The sequence below is a fragment of the Saccopteryx leptura genome, chromosome 1 (assembly GCF_036850995.1).
Source record: "Saccopteryx leptura isolate mSacLep1 chromosome 1, mSacLep1_pri_phased_curated, whole genome shotgun sequence".
In the NCBI taxonomy this organism is placed as follows: Eukaryota; Metazoa; Chordata; class Mammalia; order Chiroptera; family Emballonuridae; genus Saccopteryx; species Saccopteryx leptura.
This window is the reverse complement of record NC_089503.1, coordinates 81,280,163-81,297,490: the sequence shown is the minus strand read 5'-3', so window position 1 is coordinate 81,297,490 and position 17,328 is coordinate 81,280,163. Positions and strand designations below refer to the sequence as shown.

Here is a 17,328-nt window from a genome sequence, read left to right as displayed (position 1 = left end):
TTTGACTTGTCTGCTTTTCTTTTTCTTTTTACAGAGACAGAGCCAGAGAGAGAGAGAGTCAGAGACAGGGATAGACAGAGACAGACAGACAGGAACGAAGAGAGATGAGAAGCATCAATCATTAGTTTTTCGTTGTAACACCTTAGCAGTTCATTGATTGCTTTCTCATATGTGCCTTGACCATGGGGCTACAGCAGGCTGAGTAACCCTTTGCTCAAGCCAGTGACCCCAGGTTCAAGCTGGTAAGCTTTGGTCAAACCAGATGAGCCTGCGCTCAAGCTGGTGACCTCGGGGTCTCGAACCTGGGTCCTCCGCATCTCCCAGTCCGATGCTCCATTCACTGTGCCACCGCCTGGTCAGGCCTGTTTGGTTTTCGGATGTTCTTGTTTAATAAAAAAAAAAAATCAAATGCTTCTTTTTTTATTGTTTCATATTCATTTTGAAATATCCCCTACTTTTTGTGAGCAGTATACATATATACATATGAATACATACATACATATATACATGAACACATCTCTGAATGCATTTACTATGTCAAAAATAAAATTTTATACAAAACAAAGTTCTTATAAGAAGTATAGCAAACTTTCAATTCATCCCCTTATTCTCTTATGTTTAAAAAATCTTTTAATTTATTCATTTTAGAGAAAGGGAGGGAAGGAGGAGAGAAAGAAGAAGGGAGAGAAGGAGGGAGAGAGGGAGGGAAAGGGGAGGAGAATGAGAGAGCGAAAGAAACAATGAATTGTTGTTCCACTTTTTATGCATTCATTGCTTGATTCTTGTATGTGCCCTTACTGGGGATCAAACCTGCAACCTTGAGTTATTACGAACACACTCTAACCAACCGAGATACCCAGCCAGGGCCTATTTTCTAATGTTTTAATGGGAGATTTGGGGGTCCAGATAATTAAATAAATTGCTTTATAAATTTTCATTTCAAAAGTTATACTTGGCGTAGCTTTTTAGTTTCACAAATACTGACTTTTCATACTAACATGCTCACTTTAAGTTGAAAAACATTCTAGATGACCAAGTGATAGTCCTTGCGCTCCCCCTCTTTGAAAAGTATGTGAGCAAATCCTTGCTTTTTCTTCCCTTCTGCCCTCACATGTATGAGGTCATGCATCACTACGCTATTTATATTAAAGTTGCCACATTTCTTCTTCATATATTAGGGAGAGATACTGTGGGAAATATATTTCTAGAACAAGAAGCAAACTCCAATATTGAAAAATGAAAAAAAGTCACAGTGAAAAATAATAATACTGTACGTTAGTAGACTTCAGAGCAAACATTAAATTTCAATGTACTAGGATGAAAATGTTTACACAGCATGCTTGAACCTTGGCTAATTTACAAGAACTTGGATTTTAGAATGTTTCCTGGATTACTAATTGATAAGATGCTTTGTAGGCCAAAGGCTCTGAATTCTGCTGCACAGATCTTACCTAGACTATATAAACAACGTGTTTTATGGTGAATATCACAAATAAAAGCCGTACTCTGAACCTTAACCGAGCTTCCCTGGGCAGAAACACTACAAATGCTGTATAGTTAGTTCATTGTTAGAGAAGGAAGTGTGTTTCTGTGTGTCCTTCATGAGGGAGAACTTTTGGAAGCCTGCGTCTAGATTTCTTTAGATTTCACTGTAATAAATCAACCATAATTACAACCACTTCTTAATCTCGTGTGTCACAGAGTATAAAAAATTCACTGATATTTTCAGAGTACATATTGCCAACTAAATTTTAAGAAACTATCATGTGCTAAGTTTTGGTGTATAATCAAAGAATATCCAAATTGTTGGAAATGCTATTAAAATATTATTCCTTTTCCAACTACATATCTGTGGAGATTTTTTTCACATACTTTAATCAAAATAACGTACTACCACAAATGAAATGTAAAAGTATATATGACAATCAAGTTGTCTTCTAAGTCGGAAATAAGAGGTTTACAAAGTATAAATTAAGAAACATCATTTAGACCACATATTTAAAAAAAAGGAAAACAATTATTCTTCATAAAAATATTTATGTAAACATTTAATGGGTTTATTAGGGTTTCCTAAGCCAAAAAACTGAGAGCCAATGCTTTAAAAGAACAGATGGGCAGTAAATTTTTATCAATACCAAGCACAATTGCTATAACTGCCTTAGTTAGTAATCTTACTTCAAATGTTCAAGCCATTCTCCACATCACTGTCATTTAAAATGTATTCAACAAATAACATGAGCAGTGGGTGATATGGGAAGTCTCTGGAATGATGTTACAATTTTTAAAATGGCTCTGAAGACATTAACATAGTTTTTAAAGGCAGTAATAATTTCCAACTGCTTGTTCATTTCTTTCTAACTAAAGTTCAAAATGAATGAGAATTAAAAGAAACAGTTTAATTATCTCTTTTCATAGCATAGCAGTAGTTAAATTAATTTTCAAGGTGATTATCATATAGCAATGTAAAGTGGCAATTTATCAATGAAAATATATTAAACCATAACTAAACTAAATAATAATGTCTTTCCCCCATTAAAGTATTAGTGAGAAAAAGCATTTACTATGTATAAAAAAGAAAAGTTTATCATAGGAGTAGCTATTCAAAATAAGATTTTATCCCGGCCAGGGCACATAGAAGAAGCGCCCATTTGCTTCTCCACCCCCCCCCCACCCCCCTCCTTCCTCTCTGTCTCTCTCTTCCCCTCCAGCAGCAAAGGCTCCACTGGAGCAAAGATGGCCCGGGCGCTGGGGATGGCTCTGTGGCCTCTGCCTCAGGCGCTACAGTGGCTCTGGTCCCGACAGAGCGACCCCCTCCCCCCCCCCCCCCCCCCCCCGGAGGGGCAGAGCATCGCCCCCTGGTGGGCAGAGCCATCGCCCCTGGTGGGCGTGCCGGGTGGATCCCGGTCGGGCGCATGCGGGAGTCTGTCTATCTCTCCCCGTTTCCAGCTTCAGAAAAATACCAATAAATAAATAAATAAATAAATAAATAAATAAATAAATAAATAAATAAGATTTTATTCATTCAATGAATATTTAAGGGTCCACTTAATGAATCGGAAAAAAAGTGGAAAGAGGAAAAGGTTTTGATAAGTTAAAGAGATCACCTTTAGGCTGTTTCTTCATCTGTAAATTTTGAATATATCTACTGTATACAACTTTTCTGTGAAGAATAAATAAAATGTATTTGCTTTACCTGAAATGCTACTGCATTTCATTCTTCTTTTTAAAAACTGTGTTTAATCACTAGACCTGTGGCCAATTATATTTATTAAGAATTCGCTAGATTAAAAAAAGTGTTATATTTTAACTACATATAGATTAATCAGGCATTTTAAAATTAGTTTAGGAAACTTTTTGTTTCAACTGGGAAAAGCATTGCAAATATCTTAAATATTAACCTCAGAATGATACTGTTTCATATACTGTGGACTGATTGTATAGTAGAGTATAAAGTAGATAATATCATAATATCCAAGTATAGTTTCCAAAGTAAATCCTAGCCCAAAATGGGGCCTCAGAACTGTTTGCCGAAATAAATTTAACCTGGTGCCTGATATCTTTTAAGAATTTCAATTTTTAATATTCAATTCCCTAAGCAGAAATTTATATACAAGATACTGTGACTCTAAGATAATGATGACAAAGAAAATTATAATTAATTTAATGGTTCATAAAACAATTGATAAAGTGGTACTCATCAGAATACAGTAGATAAAGACTGGCAATTCTGAAAAGTAACAAAAGCTGTATAACATTCAAACAACTTACCATAGGTTAAAAAAGTAAACAACAAATAACTAAGCCCATAGTGGAATAAAGTTAAGTTTAAGTAATAATTCCTTCATATCAAAAAAATCCAAAATAAAATAAGCAACAGAGTTCTAGGAGAAAGACAAGGTCTAAGAATTAGATGTTAATCATTCTGTTACAATATTACATTTAGTTTTGATCTTTACATATATGTAAAAACTCTTTTTTAAAAAAGTTCAGAGAAAAGAAAATTACTAAAAAATAAAGTAAGAATGATGATGTTTAACAATCAGGAAACAAACCAAATAATGCATTATATTTCAAGTTAAAAATAGGAAGAGGGAAAATATATTCTCCTCCTCTAAATTGAAAATAAATAGAAGACACAAGTGTGTTTAAGCAGTGAGTAAACACAAAATAAGATTTTGCTAGGCTCTATTACCTCTGCTGTTGCTTTCTGGATAGGCAAATGTAGGTTTATTTGGGGAGCGTCGTAAATCACTATTAAGGAAAGGCTTATCAGGTGGATACACTACATATGAAGAATGGTGAACCATACTTCCATTAGGCTTTGACTGTTTGGTTAAGATGTTCTGAAAAATAAAAGTACAGAAATTACCTTTCAAAAATATAAACGTAGACACTATTAAGTATATGTATGTATGTATTATGTATGTGTGTGTATGTGTATATATCAATGTTCATGATTGAGAACTGAACAGTTTGTATGTTCTACTGGTAGAAACAACAGAAACAGTAGAGTCCATTGATCACATACCAATTTAATCATTACTTTAAAATAATAAAACTTTTAAAGTGTTTCATATTTGTGCATATGCCAGATAATCTATAAAGAAAATAATGTTCACACAACTTAATTACAAATGCTGCACAAAAATATTTAAATATGACATTCACAATAAATTTATTTTATTTTTAAAATATTTACTGTAAAATATACATTCAAAAAAGTACATATTGTCTTTTTACAGTATCAGAAACTGCTACAAAGTGACTGAATTAATCTATCCCTACTCAACTAAATACTTCGTGAATAGTTATCAAATGTCCAAAACTCTGTGGCATACATAAAGAAAATAAGGGCATAGTCCTTGCCTCAAAAACTTTACATTTAGTTAGGGTGAAAATAAAGCAAAACAAATAAAAAGTTTAAAGCTTATGAAACACCTAAATATAAAGATTTATTTCCACACACACACACACACACACACACACACACCTTCCATCATGAATGGGATTCTGTCCAATTTGGGATTATGTTCCATATGATAATTTTTAGTGCAGGGGATGCTAACTGTGGAGGTTTTGTTTGTTATATAGATCAGTGGTTTACAACCGCCAGTCAATGAAAGAGTTAACCACCCTGATGTTGTATGAAGATTATAGAGTCTATAATCATTGGGTCCATAATCTTCATAGGTGACTTCCTGTTGGTAGAGAGACCTAGAGTGGGGAAAGTAATGGAGAAACTAAAAGCTAATAAGGAGGAAGATACGATTTCTTAAAAAAATATTTTTCTACTCCCTGAAGTTTATAACTTTTTCTCCATTGTTTTCTCACTTGGAAAGACCCGGCTATTAGAAACTATATATATATATATATATTAGAAATTATATATATATATATATATATATATATATATATATATATATATATATATATATATATTTTTTTTTTTTTACTAGTGTAAACATCTCCATTTTACAAAAAAAGAAAAAGGAGTTTCAAAAATGCTGACTTGCCTACTTCTCTCTATTATTAACCCCTACCACAACCTCATCCCCCATAGAGTCAAAGGAATCACATTCTATGTGATTAACTGAACAATTAACTAGTTCTCAAAAGAGAACTCACCAACCTACCTACACTGTTCTCTCTGGGCCTTCCCTGCCCTGAAACAAGGAGTGAGCTTTGTATACTGAACCTGTCTCCAAACCTACTCAATTCTTGGTTCCTATAAAACCTCTCTTCTTCCTGATGCCATCTACTTCTTCCTCCCTATTGGAACTTTCACACTGCTATTAAGAACAAAACTTAACCAAACCAAATCAAATTACAAAAAAAGAAACTCATCTTAACTTTAAGACTCCCCTCTAGTTCCTACTTTATCTCAGCTTTAAATAATAATAATAATTCCTGTAAAATATCTGTAACTGCTGCCATATCTTAATCACCTCTCCCTTTTACCCCTTCCAATCAGACTTGAGTCCTCATCAGTTCAGAGAAACAGCTCTCAAGCTCACCAAGGGCTTTTACACTACTGAATTCAGTGATGTCCCAGAAGCAGGAGCTAGAGTAGACCACTTCATTCACTTTAGTGGAAGGAACACCACACTTCTTTGCTTTCCTCCTAAAGCAGGCTCCTCCCTCAGAATCTCCTTGGTACTCTTTTTTTTCCTTTCTAAATGCTGGAGTTCCCCAAAGCCTAGTACTCCACCTCTTCTCATTTTCACCTACATGAATTCCTGATGATCTCATCTACTCTCAGGGCTCTGAAAAGCCTCTATTGGCTAGAAACCGTCAAGTATAAACATGAAATCCAGAGCTCTCCTCTTGAACTCTGTACTGAAATCAACCTTCCCACTCATCTCCACTGGGCACCCCAACTTCACATGTCTATAACCAAATTCTAGAATCTACCAAAACCTACTTCTCTCACAGCATACTACAGGCCAAAACCCTTGGGTGGAGTCATTTCTCATACATTCCATATTCAATCTTAAGGTAAATTTTGTCAGAATATATTGTCAGGATATATGAAGAAACTCCCCAACTTCTCATCAATTCTACTACTAATACCTTGGTTGACAACATTGTGATCTTTTGTCTAAACCAGTGGTGGTCAACCTGGTCCCTACTGCCCACTAGTGGGCGTTCCAGCTTTCATGGTGGGTGGTAGTGGAGCAACCAAAGTATAAATAAAAAGACAGATTTAACTATAGGAAGTTGTTTTATAAAGATTTATTCTGCCAAACTTAGTAAAAATCTGACATAAAGTACTTGGTATTATTATATGCTTTAACTTGCTGTAACTCTGCTTGATAAATTTTATAAAGTAAAGTTACTTCCCTACTTTATAAATCACCATTATTGTGGAACCGTTGGGTGGCTAGAAAATTTTACTACTAACAGAGATACAAAAGTGGGCAGTAGGTATAAAAAGGTTGACTACCCCTGCTCTAGACTAAAGAGAAGAGCTCCTAACCACCCACTCTATTCCACATCCCCTTAGTCTGTTCTCCAAACAATAGTCCTTATGAGTCTTCAAAAAAAAGTAAATTAATTCAAGTTATACGCCTAATCAAAACCCTCTCACAGCTTTCCATTACAGAAAAAAAAAATACAAAATTCTTACCATTGCTTACAAAGCCACATAACCTGAGCCAGGCTAACCTGCCTGACCCCATTTCCCTACCACTCTCTCCCCACACCACCACTGCCACTTCCCAGCCACACTAACTTCTAGATTTCTACAATGCACAGTACATTCTTTTTTCATTGGCTAAGTTTACTCTGCTTGGAAAGCTCCCATCCTATTCCCTTCCTATGCCACGGAGTCAACTGTGCAAGACTCTGCCAGGGAGGCTTTTCCCTGACTGCCCATCTAAAGCAGTGCCCTTCTGTCCTTCAATCTCCTTACTCGTTTAAAAAAAACCTTATCCCTAACTGATATATTTATTATCTGTATGCCCTGTGAAATATAAAAAATATATATATTTGGTTTCTGTCCCTGGTTCCTGACAGATTAAAAACTCTTAAAATTTCTTAAGTGATAGCAGTGTCTTTGTTATGCTAATAGTAGGGCCCCCAAGATAGCTTTGGGATGAGGGCTGATAGCCAGAAAAACCAACCAGGTGATTAAAGGGTTAGAAATTTCAGTCCTATACCCAGACCTCAGAAGAAGGGAGAGGAGCTGGAGATCATGTTCAGTAACCAATGGACAATAATTTAACTCAACTCAGGCCTACATAATGAAACCTTCATAAAAACTCTTGAACAGTGAGGTTCTGGGAGCATCCAGGTAGGTCATGAAAGCCCCTTTACATCTTGCCCTAGGTGCCTCTGCCATTTACCCATTTCTGAGTTGTATTTTCTGTTATAAAGCTGTAATCATAAGTACAGTATAGTGCTTTCCTAAGTACTGAGAATCATTCTGGCAAATTATTAAATATAGAAGGGGAAAGTTATTAACTCTTTAATTTGCAGTTGGCTAGGCAGAAGTGTAGGTACCTTGGGGACATCTGGGACTTAAAGGTGATAACTAAAGTAGGCTTGTGGCACCTAATCCCTTAACCTGTGGAGTCTGCACTATTTCCAGAAAGTTAGTGTCAGAAGTAAAATGAATTACAGGGTACCTACTTGGCATAGAACTGATGGGGGTAAAACACAGTCATCCCCAATATAATTTAAGTTCTAATAAAGACAAGTGTTTAATAAATCTCTTGAATATATTACACAATTTCCCTGCGAAACAGAAAAAAATCATTGTTTATAAAAGTGAATTATCCTATTTAATAGTTACTATAACCCATTGAAATACAATAAAAACTTTTCATTTCCTTATATGAAAAAAACAAATAGCACAAATGTCATAAGAAGCAGAGTTAACAGCAGACTTAAAACTGCTATCCTTGGAAATATCTGCTTACAAGGTTGGTTTCTGACTAGTATCTAGAAACTTGAATTGTGGGAAGGTTCCAACTACTGTCACCATGAGAGTTATGGATCCCCAAGGCCTCAGCCCCAAGGTTCCATAACTTGCTAGAATATACTGAAAGGACTCAGCAGATAGTTATACCCATAGCTGTCATTTATTATAGCAAAAGCATACAGAACAAAACCAGCAAAGGGAGAAGATGTATGAGGTGAAGTCCATAAAAAATTCGGTGCAAGCTTTCAAAAATCCTGTACAGAATGTATGTCATTTCTCCAGCAACTAATGACAATTTATGTGAAGTGTTATCTACCCAGAAAGCTCATTAGATTTAGCAGCCAATGTTTTTACTAGGGGCTGGTCACATTTCTGATTTCGAAAAAGAAAGCAGACATTCAGCATATATCACATTGTATAATTTAGGCACAGTGAACCACTCTAACTATTTAGGCTGAGGTTTTATATCAGCTTAGAATTGTTTACTATTAAGTTCACAGATGTCAACCAAAAGTCATCTTTGTAAACAGGCCTTTCTAAAGATAGCAAGCATATAGGATGATATATTTCAGGTGAATTATTTTTCTTGCCTTCAATGCCATATGCCATCTGACCATGGGCACCTGAAAACTGAAGGAGGGCAAAAGAACCTTCAAGCAGAATGCTTATGCTCACTCCCTCCACACACACTCAAAACAACCCATAAACCACAAATTTGCATTGCAATTAACAATTTACACTTCTATTATCTGGGTTGATCCCAACAAAAATCTTGGCCAGTAAGAAAGCATCTCCACTTTCCAGTTCAGGAAGACACACTTGGGTCTTATTCTCAAAACACTGAACATGGTATCTTAAGATTTGTTAGCACTTTTTTTTAAGCACACTCACATTCTCCTGCAATTATCACAAGAACCTTACAAAATAAATAAGCATAGCAAATATTACTGTCCCCATTTTGTAGATGAAAAAACAGGCTAAGAAAACGTAAAAACCATTTGCTTAAGGTCTCACTGCTACTAAGAAGCCCAAGTCCAACTACATTACTATTTCTATGACCCCAAGCATTCAATAAATATTTTCCAATTAAAATGGTAAGATTTTAGGAAAAACTTGCAGGATTAAAGGCAAAATGTTTAACCTGACAACTTATTTACTGGTAACTTTAGTTGTTAGAGCAAACATTATATTACCTAGAAACACTTATGATTCAAATATTTACTTAATGACTCTAACACTGTTCAGTGTAAAGTACAATTAAAATTTTGTATTATTTGTCTCATTTTCAAATAGAATGTGCAACATGGCTGGAAAAAAATCAAGTAATAAAAGTTTAAATATAATTTAGTACACCATGCCCCAACCCTATGGTAACATCTTTTAATGCAATTAAATTGAAAATCCATATAATCATCAACAAATGCAAGAAAAGCACTCAATAAAATTCAGTATCTAGTCATTACTAAGAACGATTTTCTTAAAAAAAAAATTACAAAGAAAAAAGAAACAAAACCCATGGTAACATATTTAATGGAGCAAAATTTAAAATATTCCTCATTCCTTTTAAATTCAGGAACAAGACAAAGACACTTACAAGGCAACTTCTGCTCAATACTGTGCTGCATCTCTGAGCCTGCACATTAAGATAAGGGAAAGAACTCACAGATGTTAAGATTGAAAAGAAAGATTCCAAACTTCATAGATTATTATCCTACAGAAAACACCAAAGAATCCTCAAATAGTACTAAGAATTCAGGAAAGTTGCTGAATAAAATTGATATGAGAAAATCAATACTAATGCTATATGATAGTTAGAAAATGCAACTAATGAAAACATATTAAAAAAAACTAAATATTTATATAAATGTAAAAAGTGAACTCCAAAACCTGAAATCATAAAACCATACTGAAAAATGATTCAAAAAATCTTGGAGTGACATAACATGTTCAGACAGCAGGCTCAATATTCTAAAGACATCGGTTATTCTCAAATTGAACTTGAAATTTCAATCAAAATTCCAATAGCTGACTATAGAATTTCAACTGAAGAAAAGCAAAGGACTAAGTATACTTAACATATCTGCTGAGGAACAAGGAAGGCAATAAAAAGGAGAATCATTGAGACAGTGACTATAGACAAGTAGACACAAATGCAAAGATGAAACAAAGGGCCTATAACACACCCATCACTTATGAAAATATATTGATAGCTAAAATTGCACATTAGGAAATGGGTGAGTTTTCTACCAGTAATGCTGGAACAATTGAGGATATTAAATAAAAATATTAAACTGCATGTCTATTCCACAGCACATAAATTTCTAGCAAATTAACAACTTAAATATTTGTAGAGAAAAATATAGAATACCATTAAAGCCTTGGCTGTAAAGAACAATTTCTTAACCAAAAAGCACAAGTCATAAAAAGAAAAGACTAATAAACTTGACTACATTAAAATTAATAACTCCTATGAAAAAAGATTATAGAAAGACAAGCCAGCCTGACCAGGTGGTAGCACAGTGGATAGAGTGTCAACCTGAGACACTGATGACCCAGGTTCTAAACTTCAAGGTCCCCAGCATGAGCACAGGTTCAGTGGCTTGAGCAAGGGGTCACTGACTTGGCTGGAGCACCACCCCCTCCAGGCTTATCAAGGCATGTGTGCAAAAGCAATCAAAGGCCCTCACCGGTTTGCTCAGTGGTAGAGTGCTGGCACAGCACGTGAATGTCCAGGGTTCGATTCCCAGTCTGGACACATTGAAGAAGCGACCATCTGCTTTTCTACCCCTCCTTCCCCTTCTCCCTCTCCCACACCATGGCTCGATTGGTTCAAGCACATTGGCCCCAGGCGCTGATGATGGCTCCATGGAGATTTCACTTCAGGTGCTAAAAATAGCTTGGTTGAGAGCACTGGCCTCACATGGTTGTTGCTGGGTGGATCCCAGGCAGGGGGCATGAGGGGGTCTGTCTATCTCCCTTCCTCTCACTTGAAAAAAGAAAAAAAAGAAAAAAAAAAGCAATCAATGAACAACTAAAGTGCTGCAACTACGAGTTGATGCTGCTCATCTCTCTCTCTCTCTCTTCCTGTCTCTCTTAATTTAAAAAAAAAAGAGACAAGCCAAAGAATATTTCAAAAACTGCCTGAGTCCCAGGTGGTTTTATGGCTAGGATTCAACAACTCTTATCAGATAAGGATTAACTACCAGAATATATAAATTATGGTTATAAAAATCAGTAAGAAAAGATAAACCAATTGAAAATAGGCAAAAGATAGTAACAGGTTTTTCACAGAAGAAAAACATAAGAGACTAGCAAAGTTATGGAAATAAAGGTGTACCTTCACCAATGATCAGGAGAGCACAAATCAGAATAAGACAAGGACACCATTTCACATTCACCTCTTAACAAAAATTTTCAAGTGAGACAAGACCACCTGTTAAAAAGGATATGGATTAAAGGAGACTGTTTGTAGGAATGTATGCTGGTACAACTGCTTTGCAAAACAATTCAGCATTACCAAATAAAACCAAAGATGCACATACTCTATGACCCAGCAATTTCACTCACAGGTATATATATCTGCTGCATTTACTATTTTTCTTCTCACCTTCCTTTTTTTCTTTCTTGGAAAATGTGTCCTGAGTCACTAAACATATTCCACAATTCACTAATGAGCTGTGACAGTCCATCTGCAGTTAGAAAAAGTTACTGTTGCAGACCTGATTCATTTTTTTTTTTTCTGAAGTGAAGAGCAGGGAAGCAGAGAGACAGACTCCTGCATGCGCCCCCTTCGGGATCCACTGGCAAGCCCTCCAGGGGACAATGCTCTGCCCATCTGGAGCATTGCTCCATTGCAATTAGAGTCATTCTAGCTCTTGAGGTGGAGGCCATGGAGCCATACTCAGTGTTCCAATGGAGCCTTGGCTGCAGGAGGGAAAGAGATAGAAAGGAGAGGGGGAAGGGTGTAGAAGCAGATGGACACTTTTCTTGAGTGTCCTGGCCGGGAATTGAACCTGGGACTTCCACAGGCCAGGCCGATACTCTACCACTGAGCAAACCAGCCAGGGCCAGACCTCATTCTTTCTCTTTTATTTTTTAACACTTTATTTATTCATTTTAGAAAGGAGAGAGGAAGAGAGAGAGAAGGGGGGGAGGAGCAGGAAGCATCAACTCCTATGATCCTTGACCAGGTAAACTCAAGATTCTGAACTGGCAATCTCAGTGAACTGGCAATCTCAGCGTTCCAGGCTGACCGTTGATCCACTGTACCACCACAGGTCAGGCAACCTGATACTTTCAAACATTTTCATCCTGGAACTCATCTATACTCAAAAATTATTGAAGATCCCAAACAGCTTTTGCTTATATGGGCTATATTTATTGATATTTACCACGTTAAAAATTAAACTGAGATTGTATTAAGATTTCACTAATTTAACAAATAAGTCCATGCCTGACCAAGCAGTGGCACAGTTGACAGAGCATTGGACTGGAACTCGGAGGACCCAGGTTCGAAACCCTGAGGTCGCCAGCTTGAGTGCAGGCTCCCCAGCTGGAGTGCGGGGTTGCTGGATTGAGTCCAAAGTTGCTGGCTTGAGCAAGGGGTCACTTGCTCTGCTGTAGCCCCCCGGTCAAGGCACATATGAGAAAGCAATCAACGAACAACTAAGGAGACTAAGGAGCCATAGTGAAGAATTAGTGCTTCTCATCTCTCTCCCTTCCTGCCTGTCAGTCCCTATCTGTCCCTCTCTGTCTCTGTCTCACACACACACACACACACACACACACTCCATGATGGAATCAAATATAATTTTTGAGTAAAAAAATAACTATCAGCCAAAAAAAGTGAAAAGAATGAAGAGCAAGAAAAAAAAAAAAGAGACCAAAACAGGAAGTGGAGGAGGGCCCAGAAGGAAGCATCAACTTGTAGTTGGCTTCACTTTGTTTCATTGCTTGCTTCTCATAAATACCTTGACTGGAGGGCTTAAGCAGAGCTGGTGACCCTTTGCTCAAACCAGTGACCTTGGAATCATGCTGATGATTCCATGCTCAAGCCAGTGACCTCAGCATCACAGGCCAACACTCCATCTATTGTACCATCACCAGTAAGGCCTTTGATTCCATTTTCATAAAAGTCTTAATTAAATCTTTGGCTTAAAAGAAGGATGCTGGATTATTACACATACTTGCTTCTGCATTCATTCTGTTGGATATGTTTTTGTTATTGTATGTGAAGAAAATCTAGTCTCTCACCAAGTAGGTGGCTGACAAGGAACATTGTTAACCTCCTGAGTAGGTCTCAGGGACTCCCCCCCAAAGGCCTTCAGAACCCTCTGTGAGAACTGCTGCTCTAGAGAAATTTTTGCACATGTGGAACATACCGGGATGATCACAACAGGACTGTTTGTAAAAGCTAGCAAACAAATTAATGAATAAACCCTAAAAGCCAAAGACCACCAAGATACTATACTATACAGTGTGAATGATAGAGGGGCTATGCAATAAATCTGACAAGCTACCAGGAGTGCCACATGGTGAGCTGACAAGCTCCATGATGAAGGGTAACCAAATAGGATGATTTTACTATAAATTCCTAACTGCACAGGCCATGGTAGGTAGTCCCATCCCAAGCCTATAACTTCCTTAGCAAGTATCAATCATCTCTTTAAGTGAACTCTGTCCATTGTTCTTATACATCTAGGATAAAATACCTTTGAAATATCAGAGTAATTCTTTTCTAGACTCCTTGAAGGCACAGTGGCACGAGACCAGAGAACCCCTCATTGTTATCTTGTTCCTCACATACCGCCTCTATGTGCTTTTAATGTTAATTATTAGCTATCCTGTACCCACCAATGTAAAAATACATTTCTCCATTTTGCTTTTTATCCAGCCTACTTAAGCTGCCACCAATGGATTTCACATAATCCTCCTTACATCTTCTCCTTTGATTCTAGAGTATGGGACAGGCTACAAAACTGCCATTCTCCAGGACATTTTCTCAATCCTATGAGAGTTTTTTTCTGGGCAAGTCCTCAAAATTTTGGCTCAAATAAACTCAGAAAAAATGTTTCTATAGACTAGACATTCTTCTCTCAACAACAGAAATATAAAAATAACCTTAACCTTTCTTTACCTAATTTTGTTCATTCAAAAATAGAAATTAATGCCAACCTATAAGATTATTGAGGATTAAATGAGTTATGAAAAGTATTTAAAACATGACTGCCAGGTAGCACTAATAACTACAATGTATTACTATAATCTCAAAATGCAGTTGTTTGTGAAAGAAGGTCAATGCAAAAAGAGGCATGAAAGTATTCATTTTATTCTCAAAAACAAGTCTTTTATATATTTAATGTTATAAAGTCTATGATATATTCATAAAATATTTTAAAAATATGTAGCAGGTTGGTTAAAGGGTTTGGCTAAAATGTCAAGGAAACCAGTAGGATTAGCTTAAGAAATAAGTCCAAAGTGTCCTAAATGTTGACCACAATTACTAGGAAAAGAAAAAAGGAATGACAAGACTATGCTGCTTGTATTTCTATTTTTTTTAGAAGGAAGGAAGGAAGGGGAGAGAGATTGGGAGGGGAGAGGGGGAGTGGAAGGGGGTGAGGGAGAGAGAAAGATGAAAAGCATTAACTGTGGCAATTTAGTTGTTCACTGATGGCTGCTTCTGGTATATACGCCTTGACTGGGGGTGGGTAGGGGGCTTCAGCCGGGCCAGTGACCCCTTGCTCAAGCCAGCAACCTTAGAGTTTCAAACCTGGGACCTCAGTATCCCAGCTCAACACTCTGTCCACTGTGCCACCAGCTGTCAGATTCTATTTCTGTTTTATATTATGCACAATGACTGCTGTTTTCCTACTGTTCTCCACCACTGAGTTGATACACAGCAATCACTCAAAAAATGTTGTTACCTGCTGTTGTTAAAGAACAATTCAAATGTATCACTTCGAGATTCAAACCATAGCTGCTTCTTAAAGACTGTGTTATTTGTGAATCTACCTATTAAAAATCCTTGCCTGGTAAAAACACTTCTATTTACTTTATCTAGTTCCAAGCTGGGTTTATCAATGTTGAGAAAGTTATGACTTGTTAACTTTCACAACCCTGAAAACTGAGTATGAATAGCATTGAGTTCATGTTGTAGTTTTGAAAGGTCTTTTTGTTGTCATATTTTATGGCCATCTGTTTAAGCTAAAGTGCTTTTTAAATTCTGTTGAAATTGTCAGCCCTATTTCTAATATGATAGTTAAGGAACCTAAGCAGGGCCATTTCTTATGATAAACTAAATTTTGTCACTTTTGTTTTGAGACATAGTGATTTGCAATTTAGATATTCTGATATATCAGGTCAAGGTAACTCAGGTTGGTTATGCCTTGATTTGTAAAGGTTCTTGATTTGTAAAGGTTCTTACTGTATTCTTGATATTTGGAATCCACTAAAAGTTGAGCTCAGCATATAAAATATATATGCTCTCATATTAAACACAAGGAAGTTTCTGACGAGGTTACCTTAAAAGACTAAGGGATGACCACATCCCGGTCAGTACCAGTGCTCACCTGGAAGGCCTTGGCAGAGAGTAATTCAACACTGGCAGGCGTATCTCATTTTATTGTGCTTTGTTTTACTGTACTTTATAGATGTGTGTATTTTACAAATGGAAAGCAAGACCCTCCCCCAGCAAAATGATTACTAGTTGTTTTATTGTTAAGGTCTGGAACCAAACCTGCAGTATCTGACGTATGCCTGTATAAGAGTATTCCTTGCTCAGTCTTTCACTGCCAAGTTTTGAGAGCAGTGAAAATCCTTCTTGTCCCATTCACTTTAATTAACTACAATTCTTAAATACAATCTCATCCATCTACTTACTGACACTTCTGTCTAGGTTCCTCTTTTACCGACCTAATTCTGATTCAACTCCAATTGCTTCAGTCATTCTTTCTCCTTACTCTTCCTTGACCTTGCAAACTCATTTCCCCCATTCTGAAACCTTTAAGGTTATTTCTGGCCTCATTAACACAGATTCTAACAGTTGTCACCAAAAATGAAAACTGAGAAAAGTGTGCTTTATCAAGGTGACTGTCCTCTTAGTGTTCCCTAAACACTTTACACCAGGGGTCCCCAAACTACAGCCTGCGGGCTGCATGCGGCACCTCTTTCACTGGTGGTCAGTAAGAGGAGCACAATGCCCATAGTTCCTATTGAAATATTGGTCAGTTTGTTGATTTAAATTTACTTGTTCTTTATTTTAAACATTGTATTTGTTCCCGTTTTGTTTTTTTTTTACTTTAAAATAAGATATGTGCAGTGTGCATAGGGATTTGTTCATAGTTTTTTTTATAGTCCGGCCCTCGAACAGTCTGAGGGACAGTGAACTGGTGTAAAAAGTCTGGGGACCCCTGCTTTACACCTTTGTTTCTACAGTTTAACTTTGCCTTGATATTTTCCTGTCTTCTTCTTCCACTATCCCCCCTTTTTTCCGTGTTTTCTACTTTTTTTAATTCATCTAAATAAAACTCTACCCCCACACTACCTCTGCTCATCCCGAATTATTTCAAGTTTACTGAAATCAGTTGCTCTCCTGGCACATACACCAAATGCTTGTGGTGCCTTTTTATCTTTCCTTTTTTGCCCTTGCGACAAGCCTTTAGAATTCCTTCATCATCCAGCTTGCTGCATCTTCCCTTATAGGAAACTGCTCCAGCCTAACTGAGCCCTGCTAATCACTCTCACCCAGGTTATTCCAGTATCGTGGCACATTTATGATGTAATAATCTAAGTGTGGTTTCTCTTCAGTGCTCTGCTCCTTCAGAGCAAGGATTCGTATAATCTTAAGAATCAAAAACTATGCGAGGCACTCAGCATTTTGTTAATAAAAAGATAATGTCTCTAATTTG

General features: G+C 36.7%; 1 protein-coding gene across 4 annotated transcripts in view; it reads right to left on the bottom strand.

The window, feature by feature from the left end:
• CEP57 (centrosomal protein 57) overlaps positions 1–17,328 on the bottom strand; it is a 54,594-nt gene that overhangs the window by 36,286 nt on the left and 980 nt on the right. For all 4 annotated transcript variants that reach the window (XM_066371049.1, XM_066371039.1, XM_066371068.1 and 1 more), the window contains exon 2: positions 4,193–4,343. In XM_066371049.1, the coding sequence (XP_066227146.1) occupies positions 4,193–4,343 (151 nt within the window). The remainder of the gene's footprint in view (positions 1–4,192; positions 4,344–17,328) is intronic.